General features: G+C 42.4%; 1 protein-coding gene across 1 annotated transcript in view; it reads right to left on the bottom strand.

Annotated features, from left to right (window-relative positions):
- The window catches only part of C3H6orf118 (chromosome 3 C6orf118 homolog), an 86109-nt gene that overhangs the window by 46584 nt on the left and 25688 nt on the right, over positions 1-13837 (bottom strand). Inside the window, 3 exon segments of the mRNA XM_030195441.1 lie at positions 9863-9927; positions 10118-10242; positions 13140-13199. Coding sequence (XP_030051301.1) covers positions 9863-9927; positions 10118-10242; positions 13140-13199 — 250 coding nt within the window.

The raw sequence follows: 13837 nt of genomic DNA, 5'->3' as shown, positions 1-13837 counted from the left end.
TTACCTCGCTAGTTACTCCCATCTCTAAATAATTTATAAATATATTAAAAAGCAGCGGTCCTAGCACAGACCTCTGAGGAACCCCACTAATTACCCTTCTCCATTGTGAATACTGCCCATTTAACCCCACTCTCTGTTTCCTATCCTTCAACCAGTTTTTAATCCACAATAGGACATTTCCTCCTAGCCTGTGACCCTCCAATTTCCTCTGTAGCCTTTCATGAGGTACCTTGTCAAACGCCTTTTGAAAATCCAGATACACAATATCAACCGGCTCCCCTTTGTCCACATGAATAAAAACAACGTCCATGCCTGATTTAAAGTCTTAACCTTTGCAGTTGATCGTTTTAGCTTCTTTATAACCATTTTCCTTATTTTATCATAGTTGCTCTTTCAATAATTAAATGCTGTTTCAGTAGATTCCCCTTTTGGTTGTTACAACACACACATACATATACATAGTATAAAAGAAAAGGGATCATTACAGAAGTCCCTCAATAATACAGTACAACATCATTTATCCATATATACTCAATAAATCCATATATCAGTGAGGCAGAAATAAAAAGAGAGGGGAAAGCCTTGGGGATCTCTCACTGTGAACTGATCTCTCATTCTGGAAAAACAAAATCCTTCTCACATTATATAGCTTCTGATTTAATGCAGCAACAGGGTGATAGCACTTAAAGTTGTGTCTGTGTAGAAACAGCAATAATACTGATGCTATATCTCTTGGTAGTGCCTCTACTGATTTTTCTTATTCTTGTTATCAAAATATAAGATGTTCCTCAGGCTGATTCAGGTAAGCAATTGTGCTGTTAATGATACCACTCATCCTCCTCCAAATCTCCTAGTATGAATTTTCTGTTGGGAACCTCATCAATTTATTGCACATAAAGCAGTGCTGCTGACACGGATTGTGTGGTTACAGTCAGAGAACTAGAATAAATTTACTCTGATGGGTAGTACCAGCAATATGTCTGCATGAGGAGTGTCACAGTCAGAGGAAATCTAGTGATTTTGTTTCAACCTGTAATGCACTGCTGTAGTGTTCCAGTATGCAGCATCAAGATAAAAAATACACACAGCAGCAGCAATGTGTAAAATGCACTAAAGAACACGCATTGTAGCATTGTAAACAGAATGAGACTGTAGGGAAAATGCCCTAAACTATAAAAAGCTATCTTTCTTCATTATTTTCTTCTCTGTGATCTGTTAGCAGTAAAAGAGAGACAGAATTAGAGCGCTAGCAGCTACTGTACATAGGCAAGCATACACTAACATTCTACTGTATTGCTTAGGATCTTAAGATCAGTAGAGGAACATTAATGTCTTTCACAGATAATGGTAAGGCTATTGGGCTCATTTTCGAAAGAGAAGGATGCCCATCTTTCGACATAAATCGGAAGATGGACGTCCTTCACACAGGGTCATCCAAATCGGTATAATTGAAAGCCGATTTTGGACGTTCCTAACTGCTTTCCGTCGCAGGGACAGCCAAAGTTCAAGGGGGCGTATCGGAGGCATAGTGAAGGCGGGACTTCAGCGTGCCTAACACTAGGACGTCCTCTACCCATAATCGAAAGAAACAAGGACGTCCCTGACGACCACTTGGACGACTTTACCTGGTCCTGTTTTTCTTATGACCAAGGCATGAAAAGGTGCCCAAACTGACCAGATGACCACCAGAGAGAATCTGGGATGACCTCCCCTTACTCCCCCAGTGGTCGCTAACCCCCTCCCACCCTCAAAAAACATCTTTCAAAATATTGATTGCCAGCCTCAGATGTCATACTCAGGCCCATCACAGCAGTATGCAGATCCCTGGAACAGTTTTAGTGGGTGCAATGCAGTTCAGGCAGGCGGACCCAGCCTCACCCCACCCCCACCTGTTACATAAGTACATAAGCATCGCCATGCTGGGACAGACTAAGGGTCCATCGAGCCCAGCACCCTGTCACAGACAGCGGCCAAAAGAACAAGCAATTTGTCCCGCCCATCCTAGAAATACTGTATTATTCCCTCGTCCGTTCAATAACATTCTATGGCTTTTTCCTCCAGGAAGCCATCCAACCCTTTTTTGAAGTCCGCTAAGTTAACCGCCTTAACCACCTTTTCCAGCAGCGAATTCCAGACTTTAACTACATGTTGAGTGAAGAAACATTTCCTCTGATTCGTTTTAAATTTACCACACTGCAGCTTCATCGCATGCCCCCTTGTCCTAGTATTTTTGGAAAGCGTAAACAGATGCTCCATATTGACCCGTTCCATTCCACTCATTATCTTATAGACCTCTATCATATCTCCCCCTCAGCCGCCTTTTCTCCAAGCTGAAGAGCCCCAGCCTCTTCAGCCTATCCTGATAGGGAAGTCGTCCCATCCCCTGTATCATCTTTGTCGCCCTTCTCTGCACCTTTTCCAATTCCACTATGTGTTTTTTTGAGGTGCGGCGACCAGAATTGAACACAATACTCGAGGTGGGTCGCACCATGGAGCAATACAATGGTTACATTTGTGGAGGAAACAGTGAGCCCTCCAAACCCACCACAAACCCAGTGCACCCACATCTAGGTGCCCCCCTTCACCCATAAGGGCTATGGTAGTGGTGTACAATTGTGGGTAGTGGGTTTGGGGGGGGAGGTTGAGGGGCTCAGCACACATGGTAAGGGAGCTATGTACCTGGGAGCAATTTCTGAAATCCACTGCAGTGCCCCCCTAGGGTGCCCAGTTGGTGTCCTGGCATGTCAGGGGGACCAGTGCACTACAAATGCTAGCTCCTCCCATGACCAAATGGCTTACATTTGGTCGTTTCTGAGAAGGACGTCCTTGGTTTCAATTATCGCCGAAAATCAGAAACAACCAAGTCTAGAGATGACCAAAGCTAGGGACGACCAAATTTAAGGATTTGGGTGTCCCTGACCATATTATCGAAACAAAAGATGGACGTCCATCTTGTTTCGAAAATACGCGCTTCCCCGCCCCTGTATAGGGACGTTCTGTGAGGACGTCCAAATTGAAACGAGGACGTCCCTTTCGATTATGCCCCTCTATGTTTCCTATTCAAAACACAGGAATGGAGGAACAGCAAGTGATTAATGATTTTAATTGTTAGCTTCAGAATTTGCACCACAAGTAAATACTTGTTAAGGCAAAATGGAGGTAACGGATTGTAAAGTAAGTTTTATTTTCCAAGAAAATCAAAATCCTTCTTAGACCACAAATCAGGTGGGTAAGCAGCACATAAGATACGCATATCAAAATTAAATACCCCATCCATAATTCTATCGCCAGCCTAACGTGGCCGCCAACAGTAGCTCTGGCTGGAATACATGCCATTTCCGGTGCTCCAGATTTTTTTTTTCTGTAGCATGGTGCTAATCCAGCGGTAAGTGCTCCCCACCACATGGCTACATGGTGATGGTTTTCTTACCGTGTGGTCATTTTTTGGGGGGGACATTTTATCTGCTGCGGAAAAAGGGCCATGGCGCATGGGAAGAATGGCCCCTGCCACTACCGCAGGGCCCTTTTCCCACAGCTTAGTAAAAGGACTCCTTAGTCTTTAATTATGCCTGGATGAAATGTTCTTTAAGTCCAAGAAACCTTAAGTTGTTTCAGTGCAAAGAGGATATACTTTGTTCCAGCATATCTAACCAAACATTTGCAAAGAAAATTTACAATATGAAGGTTCATCTTAGACCTCTAAGAGGGTGGCTAGCTAGGTAGCAGCATCGCACCAAGCTCCTCAGACCCTTACTTGTTCTGGTTCAGGCTTGGACCTCAACCAAGGCCTCAGACCCATGTCCTCACTGGATGGAGATTTGAAGATCCTTCCAAATCAGGAGACACCGGTTTGTAAGGGACACCCCTCTACCATTGGATCTCCTTTGCCCCCATGACCTCTAGCTGCGCTGTGACCTCAGAGGGCACCGTACCCTTAAATCCACAGACAGAATTACTGTGCTACCCATAAAGAGATCCAGAGGGTGCTGTGGTCAATCCTGGAGGTCAAGAGGGCTGGTCAGCCTGTGACCACCGCCAAATGTGGTCGCCCTGCTGGACAGCATGCTCTGGTTCCAAGGAACGACCGGGAGAATCTACACCACCAGCTGGTCAGGCCCCTGTAGCTTCCAGAGACATTGAGCATGACAACTGGCTTCAGTTTCAACAAGTGGGCCACTGACCAAGACCAAATCCTCGTGGAGAGCACCCTGCCAGCACCCCTGGATGCAATGTGAACCAGACCTTGGATCCTGAGGATGAGCGACAGCTTACCCATAGCAGGTAAATGCCCCCACCACACAAAGAGACGCTCCTGCAGATCTGCCTGGAACTGCCAAGACAACTATCCCACAACGGGGAAGGTACACACCGAGCAACATGGCCCCTCTGCAGAGCTGCCCAGGGCAGCTGAGATAGCTCTGATGATGCTCAACCTTCACCGACTCCAAACAAAGTGTGTCTGGAAGGATTTAAAACCTTTTGGTCTGCATGCCTTTTGCAGCTCTCTGGTAGTATGCTTCACATGCCCAGAATCTCACCTGGTTTCTTGGACCCCCTCCCAAGCTCCTGGGGTTTCCTCCGCAGTATTGAAGATTCCTTATCCGCTCACCTAGCTTGAGAATCTCTCCCCATTCGCCCCAGCTAATATGGCGACCCTTCCCCCCCCTTCCTTCCCTCTCCGTGCACATAACACATCACCCCAAGGAAGGGAAAAAAAAGAAAAACAATGCATATATATCCATTATAAAAATAATATTAATAATAAAACAAAAATAAAAAATAAAAATGCGCTGGACTTGGTTACTATGGCTAGCCCTCCTGGGTTTCTTCAGCATGACTACGACCTCTGACAAAGACCCAATAAACTTGAACATGTAATCCTAAACACAGGAGAAGGAGCCTTTGACTGAATAGATACCCCAATGACCAATCTGACATACACCAGACTCAATCTACAACAAATCTAGGAAACGGACCAGGACAAGTACATTCTCCTCACAAAAAATCATGACACCTAATACCGATCAAGAGAAATCCCACTAAACCAATTATTGATGACAACACTCCAGTGCCTTTTAACTACATCAATGCCAAATCAGTGGGCAACAAACTGTAAATAATAAATGATCTAATTATCTCCCACGACCTAGGAATTAAGTTCCTAGCCGAAACCTGGCTAAAAGAAATTGACAGTCCCCTGATTTCACATCTCTGCCCACAGGGAAACAAGATTCTAAACCTCCCCCCCTCCCACCTAGAAAAACCAGTTAGAGGACTTGCCATAATATACAAAAGGTTTTTACATCTCACCCTGACTAAATCTATGGTCTCTCCAGAGATCAAAATAATGCTATGCAATCTCCAGAATGAAACAATCCATTCTAATTCTATAGGTCTACTTTTTATATATCGACCACCTGGCTCCTGGTCCAAAGCTGAACCTATACTATTGGAGATTATCTACCAAGCCTTCTGCCAATTTTCTTGGGTTATCATTACATATGGATAACAGCATGGACTCCAATGTAGCAAATTTCAAAGCTTTTCTATCAACCTGGGAAATATACCTCTTGATCATAGGACCCACACATGAAAAAGACCGCACAATCAACTTCCTGGGAGCATTTACCTCACACACAGTGAAAGATCCTGTCTGGAATGCAGTGCCATGGTCTGATCACTACTTATTGGAGACAATACTACATATGTGTTTATCCAGACCAACACGCCAAAATACACCCCAAAGGGACTCACTGGCTACTTCAGCACTAGACAAGATAGCACCTCAAAAAATGAGAAATACCATCAAAAGAAAATCGGTTACATGGTTTTCCCCTGAGCTGTTAGCACTAAAATCTACATGTAGGTGGCTGAAAAAAGGATGGAGAAGAAGTAAGAAACCCACTGACAAACAAGCATGGCAGTCCCAATTCGAAATGTACAAAAAAATTGCAGAGGCCAAGTGACTTCACTACTCAAATTTCATAGATAACAGTGGCCTGAACACTGACACTATTTAACATAGTCAAGGGTCTAACATCCTCTCCAACACTGGACCTTACAACCCTAAAACCAAACCCCACCATAGGATCTTGCTGACTTCTTTGCAAATAAAATCACCCAGATACCATTGGAGCTCAACAACCAGACCAAAGAACTCAATACTCACACCAAAAACCTCCAGTCTCAACCCCCAAAACAAACAACTTCTCACACTAATCACAGCACCACAGTGGATTGATACTGGAACACTTTATCATCCATCTCTAGAGAAGAAGTCATCTCCCTATTAATTAAAGCTTGTGCACTCCCATTGCACATTGGACACATGTCCCTCCCACCTATTTTCCTCAATCCCTTCTTCCCTAATCAGCTAGATAAATTAAATGGACTATTGAGCAAGGACATCTTGCCTGCAGAGATGGGCCAAATAGCGCTGACACCTATCTCGAAAGCAACTAGCCTAGACCCAACAGCACCGGCGCAAGCATACCAATCTTCACCAAACTAATAGAATCTTATGTCAGCAAACAATTCTCAAAATATCTAGACAACCACCCCTGCCTCCACCCTACTCAATTTGGTTTCAGAGCAGCCAACAGCATGGAAACCCTTCTGCTAGTCCTGACATCATTTATCCGATCTCAATTATCACTAGGAAAACAAACCATTCTCTTACAATTCAACATCTCCGCAGCCTTTGATGCAATTGACTACGACCTGTTATTAAGAAAACTAAGTGACATTGGGCTGTCAGAACCAGTGCTCAATTGGTTCCGTGAATTCCTGGTCAATAGGAGCTATCGTGTCTTCAAAAACAAAGAGATGTCACAATTCTGGATACCACCCTGCGGGGTACCCCAAGACTCACCACTCTCACCACTCCTGTTCAATGTATTCATTTCTTCCCTCATCAAGATAAGGTATGATGAACTCCTGCATTCATATGCAGATGGCATTTTTCTGCTGACACCAGTGAGTGACAATCTATCAAAAATTACCTCCTGGATATCCAACAGCATGGAACGCATCCAAAACTGGGCCATCAAAAATAAACTGAAGCTGAACAGAACCAAAACCAAACTGCAATGGTTTCACACCCCAGCAGACATCATTCCAAACACACTAGCAGAATCCACCAGCTCTCCTGCTCTCAAATTATCTCCAGTGATTTCTAGGTTACTGGAGCCACATTCCCAGTGGTCCCTCAGTTCCCAGAATGCACTCACAGACCCAACACGCAAACCACCAGGATTCTTTATCAGTCCAGACAAAGAGGTAATAGCCTAAATTGTTTATTGTCATAAAAATTGAACAGTGTAACATAAAATGTGCAATCAGCAAACAATAATAGGTAACTGAAATATGGATCAATTATAACACTAGCTAAACATATGTTTACTTTCTAAAAAGTACCTGGGAAGATCAGGACATATAGCTGCTCACAAGTTATCAAATGTAACTGTTTACAGAGCCTTAGCAAAGAGATCTTCCTGGCTAAGACTGGAGCAAAAGCCAGTATTCTCCAAATGAAAATGAGCTCCTGGGCCAATCAGAGTCCAGAACAAGAAAATTTCAAAAATATACTGCTTCTTGCTTCCTGTCTGTGTGCTAAAACTAAAGAAAAGAACATTTATTTCTCTATAACAGCTTTACAGCAAAGAAACAGCACCTGCTGGTCAAATAGGGGAAATACACTTCAGGACATAATTAATTCTGGAAATATCCAATACATTTTACAGGCATAAACACACACTGTTTCTCACAGCAGCATAAATGAACAGAAGGCAAGTCTCTTTCAAATGAAAAGAAGTTCTGGAATGAAGAAGCATAGAGGATAGACTAAGAAGTAACCTGAGGAAATACTTCTTCACAAAAAGGGTAGTGAACTTGTGGAATGGCCTCCCGGTGGAAGTGGTGGAGATGAAAACAGTATCTGAAATCAAGAGAGCTTGGGAAAAGTACTTAGGATCTCTAAGGAAGAGTTAGGGAGAACAGATGGAATGGATGGGCAGACTGGATAGCCCACGTGGAGGGGCATAATCGAATGGGAACGACCATCTCTAAGGGCACCCATGTCTAAGGACGTCCCGGCGAAGGGGCGGGGAAACCCGTATTATCATTTCGATAATACAGTCAGGGACGCTCAAATCTCAACATTTAGGTTGACCTTAGAGATAGTCGTCCCCAGTTTTCGGCGATCATGGAAACCGAGGACGCCCATCTCAAAAACAACCAAATCCAAGCCATTTGGTCATGGGAGGAGCCAGCAGTCGTAGTGCACTGGTCCCCCTCACATGCTAGGACACCAACCGGGCACCCTAGGGCACTGCAGTGGACTTCATAAATTGCTCCCAGGTGCATAGCTTCCTTACCTTGTGTGCTGAGCCCCCAAAACCCCACTCCCCACAACTGTACACCACTACCAGATCCCTAAGGGGTGAAGGGGGACACCTACATTTGGGTACAGTGGGTTTCAGTGGGTTTTGAAGTGCTCACATTTACCAGCACAAGTGTAACAGGTAGGGGGGGATGGGCCTGGGTCCGCCTGGCTGAAGTGTACTGCACCCACTAAAACTGCTCCAGGGACCTGCATACTGCTGTCATGCAGCTGGGTATGAAATTTGAGGCTGGCAAAAAAATTTGTATTTTTTTTAGGGTGGGAGGGGGTTGGTGACCACTGGGGGAGTAAGGGGAGGTCATCCCCGATTCCCTCTGGTGGTCATCTGGTCAGTTTGGGCACCTTTTTGAGGCTTGATCATGAAAAAAAATGGACCAAGTAAAGTCAACGAAATGCTCGTCAGGGACGCCCTTCTTTTTTCCATTATCGGCCGAGGACGCCCATCTCTTAAGCACGCTCCAGTCCCGCCTTTGCTATGCCTCCTACACACCCCTTGGTCGTTCCCGCAATGGACTGCAGTTGAGGGCGCCCATAATCGGCTTTCGATTATGCCAATTAGGGCGACCCTGAGAGAAGGACGCCCATCTCCCGATTTGTGTTGGAAAATGGGCGCCCTTCTCTTTCGAAAATGCCCCTGATAGTCTTTCACATCTGCCACTGCTTTCTATGTTTCTATTATAAAATAGGTATCAAGAACTCCAGCACCAGTAGCACAGACAGCTGGTTTAATATGTATGTATACTTTATGTATGTACCTGTGTGATTTACAAAATAAGACAAACACCACAGCTCAACATCTGCTCCACCCACAGAATGCCTATACGCAGCACCCACGCAATTTTATAAAAGGCTTTTTGTACATGTAAAACAAGCTCTATATGTGAGAAAAAATGTATTACATTACCCCCCACAGGGGAATAATTTTATAAAGTGGGTGCTAACATTTATACCCCAGTTATGCGCACATAATAATGAAAATACCAAAAATTCCACTTAGGTGCTTTACTGTAAATATGTGCATATCATGCACAGGGTAAGTATACACATAGGCAGGACTCACACTGGTGTAACTTATATAATTTTATAAGTTACATGTGTATCTCTGCCATTTAGGTGAAACTCTTACATCAATTTAAATTATAGCCACATATTTCACCTGCTATGCTAGTATTCTATATAGAAAAGTAAGCGTCTACTTTCCTTTATAGAATAAACACCACATAGGTTTCTTCATAATATAGGCACAATGTCATAGAATTATACCTACGCAGTCCACACACAAATTTACACCTATTGTAGATCAGGTGTAAATTTGTGTATGTGTATTTGTGCAATACTGGAGGTGCATCCGGGTGCCATCTCTTTAAAATAGATGCCTTTCTGGACTTTCCACATAAATACCCTGTTATAAAATTATCCCATTAATGTCCCGATATCATGGCTCTACCTTTGCAATAAAACACTTGCCTTCTTCTGTGACATCAGATTTACTTTTTAACATCTCAGCCTGTAATTTAATTCGAAGCCTAGAAAACACAAGTAGAGAGAATTAAACTATATTTTTCCAGAATCTTCTAATGAACTGTGCAAACACTGGTTTTCCTTCCAGCGTTATGTCTTGTTTTGTAGATGAGTTTTTGGAAACACTTGCTGCTGCTAGCTCAGGGCCCCTTTTACAGCAGCTTAGTAAAAGTTATTGTAGTACATTTTACTTACTCGTTATTATTATCTAAGGCAACTTTGGCTTTCTGTTCCAGCTCTTTGACATTTTGTATGGCCTCATTGACTTCACAGGTCTTGACAGCTCTATTCTTTACATCATGTATTTGAACCAGAAAAGTCTATTCAATCAAAAAAAAAAAAAGAGAACAATGCTTTGCATACAGTGTCTGATATTATATAGGCACAGGAGTCTAAGTTTTCAAATGAAAATTCATCTTAATTTAGGAGCTTAACAGTTGTATAAGAAATTTAGGCCTGCCATTCATTTGCCTAACTGTGCCTTATATAGTAACTTGAGCCCTAGTGGTAGTACCGTGAGAATACTGTTAGCAGTCACCAGCACCATTTTGAACCCAGAGCCAGAAAGGGCAGCAGCAACTGAGGATCACTTCTGCCTGACCCTACTAGACATCAGAGATTCAAAAGTTAAGCCCAGGGAAGCCCTACAGGAGGGTGGAGGGGCCTTGCAGGTGGGAAGACCCGTACTTGTTTTTCTGGTTTGGGTAGAATCTTCCTGATGAGGGATCTGGACTTAGGGTGGAAGTCTTCCATTTGGGACAGTTTGCTAGTTAGGGGGCTTATTTTGAGGGGAAGGCATCCAGAGGGGGCTTTAGACATGTGGATATTCTGGTGAGGGGTTGTGATTTGGAGGCAGGGGTTAGGGGCCTCAGGGGCAGATGACTTTTCCCAGCCTCTTTAAGATGCTCCCGGGTTGGTGGAACACCACTGCCTATACGGATGCTCAAAAACAGTGTTATTCATATACTACAGGAGTCAGTAACCTGTCGTACTACCAGTTTGTAACTCCCTTGGGAAAATGAGGTGCAGTAAAGGTCTGAATTATACCAGATTTTGATAACTTCTCCCCTTAATTAAGCAAACTTGCCATCATCTGCAGAGTTATTCTGAACCACACAGGAACAAGATAGGCTGGGAAAATGAGGTGCAGTAAAGGTCTGAATTATACCAGATTTTGATAACTTCTCCCCTTAATTAAGCAAACTTGCCATCATCTGCAGAGTTATTCTGAACCACACAGGAACAAGATAGGCTGGTCCCAGAAAGAGCAGAAAAGATACAAATCAGATTGGGTCATAGTTGAGGGAGGGGTAGGACAGTCAGGATCAGGAAAGTCAATTTGGAGGGCAAGAGTGAGTTCATATCAAAATTTATGTTAACCAGAAAAAAATTCATCTGCAATGGTCTTAGCCTCAACCTTTCCAAATAGATCTATTGTAAAATGTTTTATTATGTTTTATGTTTATGGGAAAAAAAAACCTTCAGTAAAGCTGGCCCAGTGTGTCAAAAAATGCTATAAGTAAATACATTAAATAATGCATCAGAATTAATGGTAAATTATAACAATCACAATTTATAGTAAGCTTTGGATTTAACCTCTTTTAGTAGTTGTTCAAAGTGTGTTAGCAATCAGTTACAGTATTTCTTTGTCTCCAGAGGGCTTGCAGTCTAAATTAATGCAATAGAGGATTAAGTGACTTGCCCAAGATCACAAGAAGCGTCAGTGGGTATTGAACCCTGGCTTCCTTGGGTCGCCACCTGTTGCTTTTGCCATTAGGCTACTCTTCCACTCAGCAAATGTTAATGTTAATGTTGCAGATAAGACAGGAATTGGCTGTATGAAGACATTCGAATTAGCTTAAGCATATCTAAGAAGTCTTTTAAGACAAAACAATACTAGAGTCATCTCAACGCACAGACAAGTCACAGAGATAATAACATCAAAATATCCAAACAAAGAAGAAAAAGCCTTACAAAACTATCAGCCCAGCTCATACATCCAAAGTAATCCAATCCAAATCAGCACCACTCTGATCAAATTATTTAAATGTAGGTTCTGCTATATATCTGAAAATAAGAAGCCATTCCAATCAGATTTCCACCACTTATACATTTATAGAGAGCTTCATGAACAACCATATACTGAACTTTAACATCCATCAACGGAATGTAGTAAAGCCTCAAACTACCAACTGGTAGTAGAAATCAAAAGCACACTTCTATATATACTACCCATTATGGGCCATGTTTCATTGGAATATTAGCGCTAATGTGAACTTAACAATGGAAAAAATGGACTAATGCACGATACATTAAAGTATTCTGGGTTAGTTTTGTCATTTACGCACATGGTATATATTTTTAATTTTGGGGGGAGAGGGCATGTCAGGGGCAGAGAATGGATGTGGAAATGCTTTTCAGCTAGTGCACGGTCATTAACGCTACACTAAGTGGTTGCCACATTCACAACACGAGAGCCCTCAGCTCCTAAATAGGAGGCAGTAAGTTCTCACACATTCATTTTTTTTCAATGGATGCATGCTAATGCTAACATTTTATGAATTTGTTCTTAAGAATTCTATCCATTCTCCATTTAACAGTTTGCTTGGGGATATTAAAGTACACCTGGAGAATATGACTGATCCTGAGGTTATTGATTTAGATTTTTTTTCTTGTCATCATTGAATTATTTAATTCTCTCATTCACAACCAACACATAATAGGGGACATCACTTGGACTTATTAACTTATACTCAAATTACTACATCAACTTCATCTGTACAGTTATTGTATAGTTCATGGTCTCCTGTCGTTTGGTCAGATTATTATATGCTTAAGTTTACATTCAGCTAGGAGCAGAGTAGACAATGGATTAGTGCAGAACATGCCTACTCTCTGCCCCCAGACCCGCTCCAGCACTAAAAAATAAAATCTATTTTTTAATATGTGGGTGGCTCGTGCACATGGAAAAATTATCATGGGACACCTGAACACACCCCACAGTGAACCCATTTTTGCTGTGGTAAGCATGTATTAGTACTTACTGCAGCTTAGTAAAAGGGCCCCTAAAGATGCTTTAGGAAAGCATATCACTAAGAAGAGAAGATCCTGTTACCAGCTCTCTCAGTAGTAAACCAAAAATAAATATACAGACACAGTAAACAACTGTAGATAACCTATTTCAATTGCTAAACTCAACACGAAAGCATGAAATTACCTTACACTGTGTATCTGGCTGAGAATCCAGAAGCATATCGAGATACAATTCATATGCATTCTAAAGAAAAATAAGAATGATTTCAGTGGTATGATAAAACACATTGCTGGAGTAAACATCAAGATTAGAATTGCCAACAATGTTCAGAATCAAAATATCTTTATTAGATTTTCTTTGCCATCTCTGCTTGGATGGTAAATAATAAAATACATCTACATTTCAGGTTTAGCTTACTCTCTAAAAATACAATTAGAGGTGTCTCAACATGTCACTGTACAGCAGTGGGTGAGATTGTAGATTACAATGAATAACAGACTACCCAATTTTTAAGCACAGCAGTCAACAATTAGGCAAAATGTCTGTTGCCATGCTTAAAATGAAGCCAAATATTCAGTGCCAGTACCTGGATGTGCTGTCTAGTTAACAGGAGCACCAAAACAGGAGGAGCCTCTACGACGAATCCACATAGCACAAGAGGAGTAAAGGTTAACCACAGACTAAACCAACTTGGGAGATGGTGTTGAGAAAACTCTTTATTGGTTATTCAAGGGACCCGACACGGTCTGTGTTTCGACGCACCAAGGCGTCTGCCTCAGGGGTCACAATTGAAATTCACAGAGTACACACGCTAAATAGAATTGCTATCAAAGGTCCACTCTGTGCAATTCAAATCAAGTTTTCTCCACATACAGACATGA

The sequence above is a fragment of the Microcaecilia unicolor genome, chromosome 3, assembly GCF_901765095.1.
Source record: "Microcaecilia unicolor chromosome 3, aMicUni1.1, whole genome shotgun sequence".
Classification (NCBI taxonomy): Eukaryota; Metazoa; Chordata; class Amphibia; order Gymnophiona; family Siphonopidae; genus Microcaecilia; species Microcaecilia unicolor.
This window is presented reverse-complemented; position numbering and strand designations above follow the sequence as displayed.